Below are 12681 nucleotides of genomic sequence, written 5' to 3' on the forward strand. Positions count from 1 at the left end.
ATGTGCGTTGACACATACACAAAGCGAGATAGATGCACAAGTGCAGAATATTCACTGAAAAATTGCCGTCAAATCTACCACTTCTATATTCAAGGTATTTTTTGAGATTGAAAGACCACTAAATATATGGAAAACAGAAATTCTGTGCACATCTAACTGCTTAAAGTTATATGATTCATAGCATTAGACATTTGTGTTAATATAAGTTGAACACTGGTAAATCTCCTCACCTCCTAAGTACTCATTAGTGTTAATATTAGAACAGTGGTAAATCTCCTCACCTCCTACAGTGCTCATTAGTGTTAATATAGAACAGTGGTAAATCTCCTCACCTCCGACATTACTCATTATTGTTAATATTAGAACAGTGGTAAATCTCCTCACCTCCGACAGTGCTCGTTAGTGTTAACATTAGAACAGTGGGAAATCTCCTCACCCCCACAGTGCTCATTCGTGTTAATATTAGAACAGTGGTAAATCTCCTCACCTCCTACAGTGCTCATTAGCGTTAATATTAGAACAGTGGTAAATCTCCTCACCTCCTACAGTGCTCAATGGTGTTAATATTAGAACAGTGGTAAATCTCCTCAGCTCTTGCAGTGCTCGTTAGTGTTAATATTAGAACAGTGGTAAATCTCCTCACCTCCTACAGTGCTCATCAGTGTTAATATTAGAACAGTGGTAAATCTCCTCACCTCCGACAGTGCTCGTTAGTGTTAACATTAGAACAGTGGGAAATCTCCTCACCCCCACAGTGCTCATTCGTGTTAATATTAGAACAGTGGTAAATCTCCTCAGCTCCTACAGTACACATTAGTGTTAATATTAGAACAGTGGTAAATCTCCTCACCTCCTACAGTGCTCATTATTGTTAATATTAGAACAGTGGTAAATCTCCTCACCTCCTACAGTGCTCATTATTGTTAATATTGGCACAGTGGTAAATCTCCTCACCTCCTACAGTGTTCATTAGTGTTATTATTAGAACAGTGGTAAATCTCCTCACCTCCTTTGTGCTCGTTAGTCAGGTGCTGACACCATGAAGGATGTGGTAAATATATACAAATAGAAGCACCAACCAGGACACATTTCAGTAAACACACGGACAATTTAACTGCCCGTAGAGACCAGAGGAATCACACCCAACTATTGATTGCGTATGTGGCTAGATCCATATTCATAAAGTACAAGAATTTAATATCAAAACATAATAAATCAAAGATATTCAATGTAGATCTGTGACTATAATGTTTCACTAGCCCCAGACTATGTAAAACAGAGTGAGGGTCATTTGATTGATCAATGAACACCCTGTTGCAGAATTTCCTCCAGAATAGTCACTAACTCAAGAATAAGACCTGCACTTTGTGAGTAAATCTTACCAATTGGCGCTCTCAGTGCAGAATCTCGGCCGACGGGGACCCCTCTGGAACTGGGTTGTGGAGATCAGCGGGACTGACTGGGTTTCACTGGGCAGCTGTCTGTGTCACACCTGATGTGGAGTGTTTATTATAACACTCAGGAAATGCTCAATCCCAGAACTAACGGCTATTGTACTGATGGGGGAGGAGGGACTTGGTATCATGTTTAAAAAGGGAACGCTCTCCTGCTCATTTTAGTATCTCTGTCTAATCCTCCTATTAATATTCTATTTCTTACAGAGCATCAGAATCTGGGAACGTCTGTCACCACCATGGCTGACGGTCCAAACAGGGGAGAAGATCCAAAATCTTCAACAAGAATGAGAATGGACACAGGTAGGTTCAGAAAATTATTTAAATGTCAATTGTGACAAGACAAATGGTCCGTATCACGAACAGGAACCTGCAGCTCACACAAGAAGAAATAACAGCACAGAAACTGTGTAGATAGAGGGAAGTGAGTGACCATCTAGAGGGACAGTGCAGTCACATGTGGAGGGATCTCCTGAGCACTGGAACTGTCCAATTGATACCTGGTGTTGGGGTCTGTAAGGTGGATGGAGACATTAACTCAGAGGATGGTCTTCCTGAGTAACAGCGTGAGACCGGGGAGCAGGTGGAGAAGAGGCAGGTGGGACACAGGAATAGGAGAGCGATAGTGGTGGGAGATTCTATAGTCAGGTGACTAGACAGTCTCTTGATCAGCCCTGAGCTGGTCCCAAATGATACGTTTCCTCCCTGGTGCCAGAGTGAAGAACATCCTGGAACAGGTGGGACCATCTCTCGGAAGGAAAGGAGAGCAGTGAATAGTCATTCTTGGAACCAGTAACACAGATAGAAATACGTTTATAGAGGGAATATTCAGACTGAGGCGGTATATCAAAAAAACAAGGATTCCAGGTTTTGATCTCCGGATTGTTTTACACTGGGCCGCTTAAGGGAGGAAACATGAGGCAAGTGAATGTGTGGATGCAGGGCTGGAGCAGGCGGGAAGGGTTCACGGTCTTGGGACAGTGGAGTGAGTTCAAGGAGAAGGGAAGGGACAGTCACGGTCTGAACCGACCAACAATGGTTTGACAGACTGGGTGAATGGAGCAGTGGGAGGGATTCAGTTGATATGACTGGAGGTTGGGAAATATCCGGACCTGAGACTAGAGAGTGGAATTTATAAAACCGTTGGAGGAGCAACAGAAGAGTTATGAAATTGTGAAAAATTATTCGCAGGAAAAAAGGAAGGGGGTTTTGAAGTATTGAGAGTTAAAGCCAATTGGTAATAAAAAAAACCCCGAAGAAACGAAAAGGGGTCAACATTCCAAAAAATCGGAGTTATGGTTGAGTTTTTTTTCTGTGAATCTACAAATCATTCCAAACACATTTGAAAATTCAGAAGCATAAGAGATGTGATCAATATCTATAAGACAGGGTTTGGGTTTTCACAGGACTCAGAGCGAAATGTTCCTGGTTACAACATTTTGAGTTGAACGAAAAATAGTTCTGGACGTCAGTATTAATAAAGGGTTCTATGACAGAGCTTAGATAATTAAAACATGCATTTATATAGCGCCTTTAATGTAATAAGACGAACCGGGGCGCTTCACAGGAGCGATTATCAAATAGAATTTGACAGCGAGTCAAATAAGGAGATAATAGGACGGGTGACCAAAAGTTTGGTCAAAGAGGTAGGTTTTAAGGAAAATATTAAAGGGGAACAGAAAGGTAGAGAGAATGAGAGGTTTACTACATAAGGATGTTCCAGGGAGCTGTATTAAGATAGAATCCATATGCACACAGTTCAGCAATAGGAAGGGAAATAGCACAATTCTCCGTGGGTTTTGCAGGCCAGCAATCAGTGGAGATGAGATAGAGGGGGAACTGGGGGGAAACTAGTTGTGGATTAAGTTTTGGAGGAGATACAAAATATTTCCTTTAGTTTCTAAAAATGATGTTGGAAGTGAAAATGTTGGTGCACTGGAGGAGGATGTGGGCCCAGAGTTAGAGATAACTGTAGAGAAGGATTTGGATCTGAGAAACATCGCCGAGGTGGATAAATCACTGGGCCCAGAGATAACACACCCGAGGCAGTTAAAGGAATTCAGAGAGGAGATAGGAGGGACCCTGATCACAATTTCTCAATCCTCGTTTGTTTTTAAAAATATCCAGGTGGACTGAAGGAGCCCAAATAATGTTTCTGTTAAAATAGGGAGAGAGGGTCTCCGTCAGTAGTGGGAAAATTCCTCGAATCTGTAATTCCAGTTCGAAATAGTGAACATTTAGAGATACAGGAGATGATCGGGGGAGCGGGAACTGATTCGCTGCAGCTATGTCGTATTTGACAAATTTGATACAGCTTTGTTGAAAGGTGACTATATGGATCGATGGGATGTAGAACATGCGGTGTATATGGGTTTTCAGAAGGTGTTTGATAATGTGACTCACAGTAGTCATCAACCGTTTGTTATAAGAGGAAATGTTGCCGCTCTGATAGACAGTCGATAATGTGTTTAGTTTTCTCCATTTTTGTTCACAGATCCGAACACTGCAATCAGTGAGTTCCTGACAATGTGCGACGGTTACCAACTGTTCCAGTTGACGAAATTCTACCGGGACAGACTAGAACAGGCGATTGAAGAAGGGGTGGACGGAATCAGCTCTTTGTTAACATACGAGAAGAATTTCAGTGGGCAGGAACATCGGGTAAGTGCGAGGGACACAGAATTTTTTTTTTATTCGTTCATGGGATGTGGGCGTCGCTGGCGAGGCCAGCATTTATTGCCCATCCCTAATTGCCCTCGAGAAGGTGGTGGTGAGCCGCCTTCTTGAACCGCTGCAGTCCGTGTGGTGACGGTTCTCCCACAGTGCTGTTAGGAAGGGAGTTCCAGGATTTTGACCCAGCGACAATGAAGGAACGGCGATATATTTCCAAATCGGGATGGTGTGTGACTTGGAGGGGAACGTGCAGGTGGTGTAGTTCCCAGAATGAGTCTGGATTATTTAAACATCAGAGAACGAACAGGATATCAGATCTTAGAATCATAGAATGTGACAGAAGAGAAACAGGTCATATCGGAAAGAAATTGATCAAACTGAAAATACAGTGAATCTGAAACAATGATACAAAGAGGTGAAAATACCCAGTGGAACGGTCAGTGTCTGTACACAGGACAGGGGAACGTTTCGGGTATAACTCTTGTGTGGACTGAAAACAAAAAGGAAACAGTTGAAGTGGGACGGGGAAAGTGAGGGATCAATATATTCATTGTTATTGTTTACAGAAAGTCGTTGATCTCGTGGAGAAGGGAAACAGGGCGGACAGTTCCAAACTTCTCCTAAATCTGGTGATGGAGAAAGGCTCTCAGGCCCGAAGGGTGATGTGGGAATCATTTGTGAAAATGCACCATGCGGTACCAAAGTTGGACAAAATACTGAAAGAGATGCAGGAACTTGGTACGGTAAAATCACACACTGAATTCAATTTCAGATTGAAACAATGCAGAATTTACTATAATATTACACAGATCGGATTTCATGAAAGCTCATTGATTTAAACAGGTCCTGATCCATTTGTTTATATGAACATCAGACGAGGTTCATCTGAAATACCCAGTCACCTGAAAGGTAAGTGATGAAATTGGGATTTCAAACTGTTTATTTCACTTGTGAGAATCAGAAAGTTTGACTGTCGTCATTTATTAGAGATTGTCACAATCTGGGAATCAGAAATTCAAGGGCTGGGGAAACAGAAATTAACCTCGTTTAGATTTGTCATCAATACTCAACTATTCTGCGTAGATACAAATTACAGTTCATAAGATTTCTCAATTATCCATGAATATGTGGAGGTTGCATTATTTCACTTAATCCAGCTGCTGATCGTTGTCACTTGTGAAATCCCCATACACACCTGGCAGGATCCTGATGCACTGTGAATTCTCACTCACACCTGGCAGTATCCTGATTCACTGTGCATCCCCACACACCCCTGGCAGTACCCTGATACATTGTGAATCCCCACACACACCTGGCAGGATCCTGATACACTGTGAATCCCCATACACACCTGGCATTATCCTGATACGCTGTGAATCCCCATACACACCTGGAAGGATCCTGATACACTGTGAATCCCCATACACAACTGGTAGGTTCCTGATAAACTGTGAAATCCCCATACACACCTGGCAGGATCCTGACACACTGTGAAATCCCCACACACAACTGGCAGGATACCTAAGTGCCATCATGACATTCTGGACTCACAAGTAAAGAGCAGTGCCTTGAGACGGATGCTGTGGGTCACCTGCTCCCCGAGATATCTGACCCACCATCAACTGTAGGGAAATTGGTGGAGAAATGCAAAACATTAAAAATGATTTCATTTCACAGCACAAAATGAGACAAATTGTTCGGTCTGATCTGAGAAGATGCACAGATGTTCACACAATTGATCATGAATCCGTGGAGAAATGTGAGGGAAAGACAATGTTCAGGGTAATTAGGAGGTTTTGAGCTGGCTCCACAAAGGCAGTGAGAGAGAGAACATATTCTACTCAAGGAATAGTCCTTTAAATCAGAGTCTTTTTAGACCGAATCGAATGAGTAATGGCAGTGAAAGGGAGAACTTATTCCACTCAAAGAATAGTCCTTTAACTCAGGATCTTTTTAGACCCAATGTAATGACTGATGGCATTGAAACAGAGAACTTATTCCACTCAAAGCATCGTCCTTTAAATCAGCGTCTTTTCAGACCCAATGGATTGACTAATGGAAATATAATTCAATTTCCCAAACCTGCATTAGAGGAAATTCAGACCAAAATGAAACAACGGAGTGCAATTATTAGGAGAACAGTTGAATTGAACCGTGAATGTTTTCTGCTCTAACTTTACTCTGAGTGGGCAGTCGTTCGAAATCTACTTCTAATCGGTGATATGAAAGGACTGTTCGGAAAACACATTCAATGTAGGTGTAACACTGCTGAAAATGTGTTCACAATTTCTGAAACACAATACAACAGGAGAATGATTCGAGACAGGAAAAGGTCATTTGATCCAAATATGCCTGTCCCTGTTAGAAAGATGACCCCACCTGCACCTCCTCTCAGTGAATTCACAGAAACTCTTCCAATTGTCTCTTCACCCCAATTACACTGCCCCTTTAGTGTCATTCCCTGGTAACTGTGTTCCCTGATGTCCGACACATTGGGTGAAAAAATTACTCTAATTTCCATTCTTATTTCTGACTTTCAATTTTCTCCGTTATTAATTATTTTGCTGATTGTGAGCCTGTTTCCTGCACTAATGTTGGGAATTCCATTGAAACATTTCAATACCGAAGTCTCTTGCTGAAACAAAATATATCAAACCCCCACACCCTTCCCTCGACCAATACTCCAATACCTTAAATCATCTTTCTGATTCACCTCTGTACCTTCAGAATTGCTGTAATCTTTACTTGTGCTCAGGTGACAATAGAACTACTAGTAACACCCCAGATAACCAGCCCGAGTCCAGTTTCTAAAAGCTCCCACAACACAGAGGTTAAACAGTGGAACTTCTGTCCATTCACAGTCTGTCGCTCTCCCAGTGCCCACAATATCCCAGATAAGCTGCCCAATGTCTGATGCAATAAGAGTGGAACTTCTGTCAATTCACAGTCGGTCCCTCTCCCAGTGCCCACAATATCACAGATAAGCTGCCCAAGGACTGATGCAATAGGAGTGGAACTTCTGTCCATTCACAGTCTGTCCCTCTCCCAGTGCTACCCAATACCCTATTTCCCATTTCCACAAAAGGTCAGCAACACCGACAGTTTCATAGATTGATCCATTAGAACCTCCACTGTTGTATAACCAGAATCACGTTTCGATTATAATGAGATGTCCATAGAACAGGGCTGGGCTGATAGTGTTAATCATCAAAGGGAAAATATCACCTTCATCGAAATCTCCATGTTCAGTAAATATTGGAATCAAGTGAGGATTTGAAACGTTTATCAGCCATTATTCACTTTCAAGCGAGGTTTTCAGAAACTGAGTTTAATTTCCTGCTCGCACCTCTATTGAAGCTGTGAATTAAATCGCGGAACATTTTAATGAATTTGTTTTTATGTCAATACAACTAAAATTGAGAACTACATTCTGTCTGTTCTAATTGAAGATGTTCAACAGAAACACAATGAAACACTTCAGGTCCAAACTGAAACACTGAGAGTGAACACGATCCTAATAAAGGAGAAGGTTAAGATTTTCCAGCTGGTCACTCTATACACTGAGCTAACGGTCATTTCTACTGTTCGAGATCGGACGCTTGTGGAACATGAACTTCTGGCAAGAGGCCGAAACCATGAAGAGTGGAGAGAGAAACATCTAAGGAGAGAACTGGAAAAAATCCGAACTGATCAATTGTTCCAGAGCAGTTTTTCCCGGAGAAAATCCAAATCTGGGAGTTCAGCAGCAGTGAGTGGAGTCGCGGGGATTGGAAAAACAACAATGGTACAAAAGATTGTTTATGACTGGGCCACTGGGAAAATATACCCACACTTTCAATTTGTTTTCAGTTTTAAATTCCGGGATTTGAACGCTATCAACTGTAGAATAAACCTGATGAATCTGATACTGGATCTGTATCCTTACTTTGGGAATATTCTGGGAGAGCTCTGGAAGAACCCAGAGGGATTACTGTTTATATTCGATGGTTTAGATGAATTCAAGGACAGTATCGATTTTGCTCACAATCGGAGAAATACAGAACCTCAGTACATGTGCACAGATCCTGAAGACTGGTGTGAAGTGTCTGACATTGTGTACAGTTTAATACAGCACAAGCTGCTCCCAGGATGTTCAGTGCTCGTGACCAGCCGCCCCACTGCATTACATTTATTGGAAAAGGCTGAGATCAGTGTCTGGGCTGAAATCCTGGGATTTGTTGGTGAAGAACGGAAGGAATATTTCAACAAGTTTTTTGAAGATCAGGTGGTGGCAGCAGCTGTTTTCAAACATGTGGAGGAGAACGAGATCCTGCACACGATGTGTTACAACCCTTCCTACTGCTGGATCCTCGGTCTGTCACTGGGTCCCTTCTTCACACAAAGAGACAGGAAACTGCAGCGAGTTCCCAAGACCATCACCCAACTATATTCCTACTATATTTACAACATTCTGAAAAACCATGGCCGAGAGATTGAATCCCCACGTGATGTGTTACTGAAGATCGGTGAGATGGCCTTCACAGGAGTCTCCGAGAAGAAGATTGTGTTTGGAAATGGAGATTTGATCAAGTACAATCTGCAACCTTCCCAGTTCCTGTCTGGGTTCATGATGGAACTTTTGGAGAGAGATGAATCTGCCCAGAGTGTAGTTTACACATTCCCGCACCTCACCATCCAAGAGTTTGTAGCCGCACTCGCACAATTCCTGATTCCCGATCCAGGGGACATCCGGAAACTCCTCAGTGAAGCCCACAGGAAGGAAGATGGGCGATTTGAGATATTTCTCCGTTTTGTTGTTGGTCTCTCCTCCTCACAGTCAGCTCGGCCCCTGGAGGAGTTTCTGGGTCAATTTCTTCATCAAACAATCTGCGGAGTGATTGACTGGGTGAAGGAGAAGGTTGAAGGAGAGACTGGAAACACAGAGAGTGAAACTGGTAAAAAGAACCTCCTGAACACATTCCACTACCTGTTTGAGTCTCAGAATCAAACACTGGCTCGGGTCACTGTGGGATCTGTGGAAGCACTAACATTTAGTGGATTGCGACTGACCCCGATTGACTGTGCGGTGCTGTCTCATGTCATTGGACTCTGTGATACAATAAAACACCTCGATCTACACCACTGCTCCATTCGGTGTGAAGGACTCCGGCGGCTGGGACCCGCACTGCACAAATGCCAGGTGTTGAGGTAACTGTTCATTTGTATCTAACTGTTGGGCCAATTTTGAAACAGTCACGGATTGTATTGTTGCTCCGCAATGAAGGGAAACAAACAGTTCAGTTGAACCAGGGAGAAGCAAATTCAACACAAATATGACAAATGATAATAGCATCGGTTAGTAATTCCCTAAGGATTGAAGAATCTAAAATGGATTCTGATGAACACGTTAGGATTTTACAGTCTTTATCCGATCAGTAAATACAGGTCACTGAAAGAGTGATAATTGAATTGCAATAAATGATATTTATAGCTGCAGCAGTCTGTGTGTCGAGTCATCCCACCCACTTACCGAGGTGTGGGGGCTAGTGACGGTCACCGGACTGTCAACATGTGTAGGAGAGGGAAGCAGAAACACCAAACATTCAGTAACAAAGAGCAAAACACAGATTTCGGGCAGTCAACCGTCAGTGGGCGAGCTGAGCTTTCCCGGCAGGACGTCGGTCCGTCATGTTAACTCATCAATGACATAGCCCTTCACACTCTCCAATACATCCACCATCTCTTCACCCAGCTGGCAGCACACGTGCCTCTGAGTCAGACGGTCGTGGATTCAGGCCCCTCGCTCATTAATCCAGGCCGAAAATTCAGTGGGATTTGGGAACTAAAATCTGCTGGTCGAAAGGTTGAAATCGAACGGGTTGTGGCGTTTTCGCCCAGGAGTATAGACATACACCGGCCAGCGGTGGGGCCTCACACACAGCGGGAGGCTCCTGGGTTAACCAAGGGGCAGTGAACCAGGGAATTTCCCATAATCTGCCCCCTGTGTGTGAGGTCCAGCTCGGGGAGGGAACTTCAGAAAATTCCCCATAAACTGTCGGGCCCGTTAAACCTAAAATAAATGTGGAGCCATTTTAGTGGGAATAAAGAGAGAGCCTCCCCTCCCCTATAAACTAGGAGTACAGGGACATTTAAAACTTGTAACGGGACAGAATAAATTCTCCTTGTCACATGAAATCCTGTGGGACGGATTTTACAGCAGCCATGAGCGCCGTTTCACAATATAACTCACTCCGAGATATTGTACAGATTAATATAATACTGCATAATGTACAAGAAATCACCGCTTTATCATTTAATTCGGGGAAAATCATCACATTCCCATTAAATCTGGGCTTTAAGAAGCAGCAGAAATGAGACACGTTTCCCCAAACATGAAGGGACCGTCCAGGAGGGTAATTCTGATCATCAGGGAATGAGACCGGACTGAGGGACATTTAAAGGCTTCACACAGACAGCACTTTATTTAATAAATACATTTACTGACAGTCCGTGAATATATGGGCCGTTGGACAGAGTGAGATTCATTGTCAGTGACAGGGAAATCTGGTTATTAATTTCCTGAAGATTTTTCAATTGTTTCCTGTAATATCAGAGAAATTGTATCAGATCGGGGATTGGATTCAGTTTGTTTCTCACTCTCTGTCTGTTTGTGTTTAGACTGGGGAGGAATGAACTGGGAGATTCAGGAGTGAAACTTGTGTCTGCGGCTCTGGGAAACCCGGACTGTAAAATACAGGAACTGGGGTAAGTACTAGACTGTGTGAGATTGTGTTTATAATAACCGGATGTCTCCCACCGTATATTAATGTCAGTATAAGCAATCATAATACAAATAAATACTGGGAATTTACTCTCATTCCTGTTATCTCTGCTTGTCTCTCTCTCTCTCTCTGATCTACAGGTTATGGGATAACGATCTCACAGATTCTTGTACCGATTATCTCTCCACCGCTCTCAGTACAAACCGGTCACTGACGGAGCTGAATCTGGGTAAGAATAAACTGGGAGATTCAGGAGTGAAACTATTGTCTGCGGCTCTGAGGAACCCGGACTGTAAAATACAGAAACTGCAGTAAGTATCAGACTGTGTAAGAATGTGTTTATAATAACTGAATGTCTGACACTGAACTTTATTATTAGTACAAGTAATAGTGTTATTAATAAATACTGTACATATTATTAGTGTCAGTAATAGTGTTACGAATAATAATTTACAGTGTTTATTAATATCAGTAACAGTGTTATTAATAAGGACTGTACAATTTTATTAGTATCAGTAATATTGTTATTAATCAACACTGGGGATTTACCCTGATTCTTGTTATTTCTCTCTCTCTCCAATCCCCAGTCTGGATGATGTCGGTCTCACAGATTCTTGTACCGAGGATCTCGTCTCTGCTCTCAGTACAAACCGGTCACTGACGATTCTGGACCTGGGATTAAACTCCTTCACAGACCGATCTGTCCCCGCTCTCCGCTCCCTCATACTGACCCGCAGGAATCTGAAGCGGATCTGGTGAGTGTTTGTGTTAATGTTTAATGTAATAAATAAAGTATCACTGGGATTCAGTCCCTCTTATGGGTAATATTTGTCAGTAATTATTATTGAAATATTAACCCCAGTCTCCCTGTTATTTACACTGTTGTTCAATCTGTTTAATTCCTGTTGAATCTTTAATCTGTTTCAGGTTGAGGGGGAATCGGTTCAGTTCAAACGGAAAGAGACACCTGGAGTCACTGCGGGAATCCAGACCCGGACTGAGTGTGGGAGTCTGAACATTTCAATTTCCAACCATTTCTGGTCTCATGAAATGAACATTTTTGGCCGATTCTCTGTCCCTCCCCTTTAACCGGCCGCGCTCCAGGTTTAAATCCGAACGGCCCTTTAACGGTTTCCAGCTCGAGCTGAGCGAGCGTCGTCTCCCATTGTGACGTCAGAGGCCCAGCGACAGGGTCACGAGACTCAGTCACCCGGTCCCCCAGTGCTGATTCTGCCGGATATCCGGGGCTGGATGGTCACCAATGGGGCACTGGGTCAATGTACAGACAGGAAGGGCCCAGGGTGGGGCTCAGTCTGGGCTGCAGTGGGACACTGGGTCAATCTACAGACAGGAAGGGCCCAGAGTGGGGCTCAGTCTGGGCTGCAGTGGGACACTGGATCAATGTACAGACAGGAAGGGCCCAGGGTGGGGCTCAGTCTGGGCTACAGTGGGACACTGGGTCAATCTACAGACAGGAAGGGCCCAGAGTGGGGCTCAGTCTGGGCTGCAGTGGGACACTGGATCAATGTACAGACAGGAAGGGCCCAGGGTGGGGCTCAGTCTGGGCTGCAGTGGGACACTGGGTCAATCCACAGACAGGAAGGGCCCAGAGTTGGGCTCAGTCTGGGCTGCAGTGGGACACTGGGTCAATGTACAGACAGGAAGGGTCCAGGATAGGGTTCATTCTGGGCTGCAGTGAGACACTGGGTCAATGTACAGACAAGAAGGGCCCAGGGTGGGGCTCATTCTGGGCTGCAGTGGGACATTGGGTCAATGTACAGACAGGAAGGGCC

The 12681-nt window shown here is 43.7% G+C and overlaps 1 protein-coding gene across 1 annotated transcript; it reads left to right on the forward strand.

The window, feature by feature from the left end:
- LOC137309636 (NACHT, LRR and PYD domains-containing protein 3-like) lies at nt 1-12006 on the forward strand. The gene is made up of 10 exons (XM_067977736.1): nt 1-94; nt 1662-1757; nt 3949-4115; nt 4694-4865; nt 4971-5036; nt 7577-9314; nt 10785-10871; nt 11029-11199; nt 11476-11643; nt 11816-12006. The coding sequence occupies exons 1-10, from the start codon at nt 1-3 to the stop codon at nt 11901-11903; spliced, it is 2847 nt and encodes a 948-aa protein (XP_067833837.1). The 3' UTR covers nt 11904-12006.
- The last annotated feature ends 675 nt before the right edge of the window (nt 12007-12681 follow it).

Source organism: Heptranchias perlo, unplaced genomic scaffold (genome assembly GCF_035084215.1).
Source record: "Heptranchias perlo isolate sHepPer1 unplaced genomic scaffold, sHepPer1.hap1 HAP1_SCAFFOLD_173, whole genome shotgun sequence".
NCBI lineage: Eukaryota > Metazoa > Chordata > Chondrichthyes > Hexanchiformes > Hexanchidae > Heptranchias > Heptranchias perlo.

What these genes read in the sequence shown, in the direction of transcription:
- LOC137309636 (XM_067977736.1), top strand. Translation starts at nt 1, where the DNA reads ATGTGCGTTGACACATACACAAAGCGAGATAGATGCACAAGTGCAGAA. An exon ending in TGTAAAATACAGGAACTGGG is followed by an intron (nt 10,872 to 11,028) that starts GTAAGTACTAGA and finishes TCTGATCTACAG; the next exon opens with GTTATGGGATAACGATCTCA. An exon ending in TGTAAAATACAGAAACTGCA is followed by an intron (nt 11,200 to 11,475) that starts GTAAGTATCAGA and finishes TCCAATCCCCAG; the next exon opens with TCTGGATGATGTCGGTCTCA.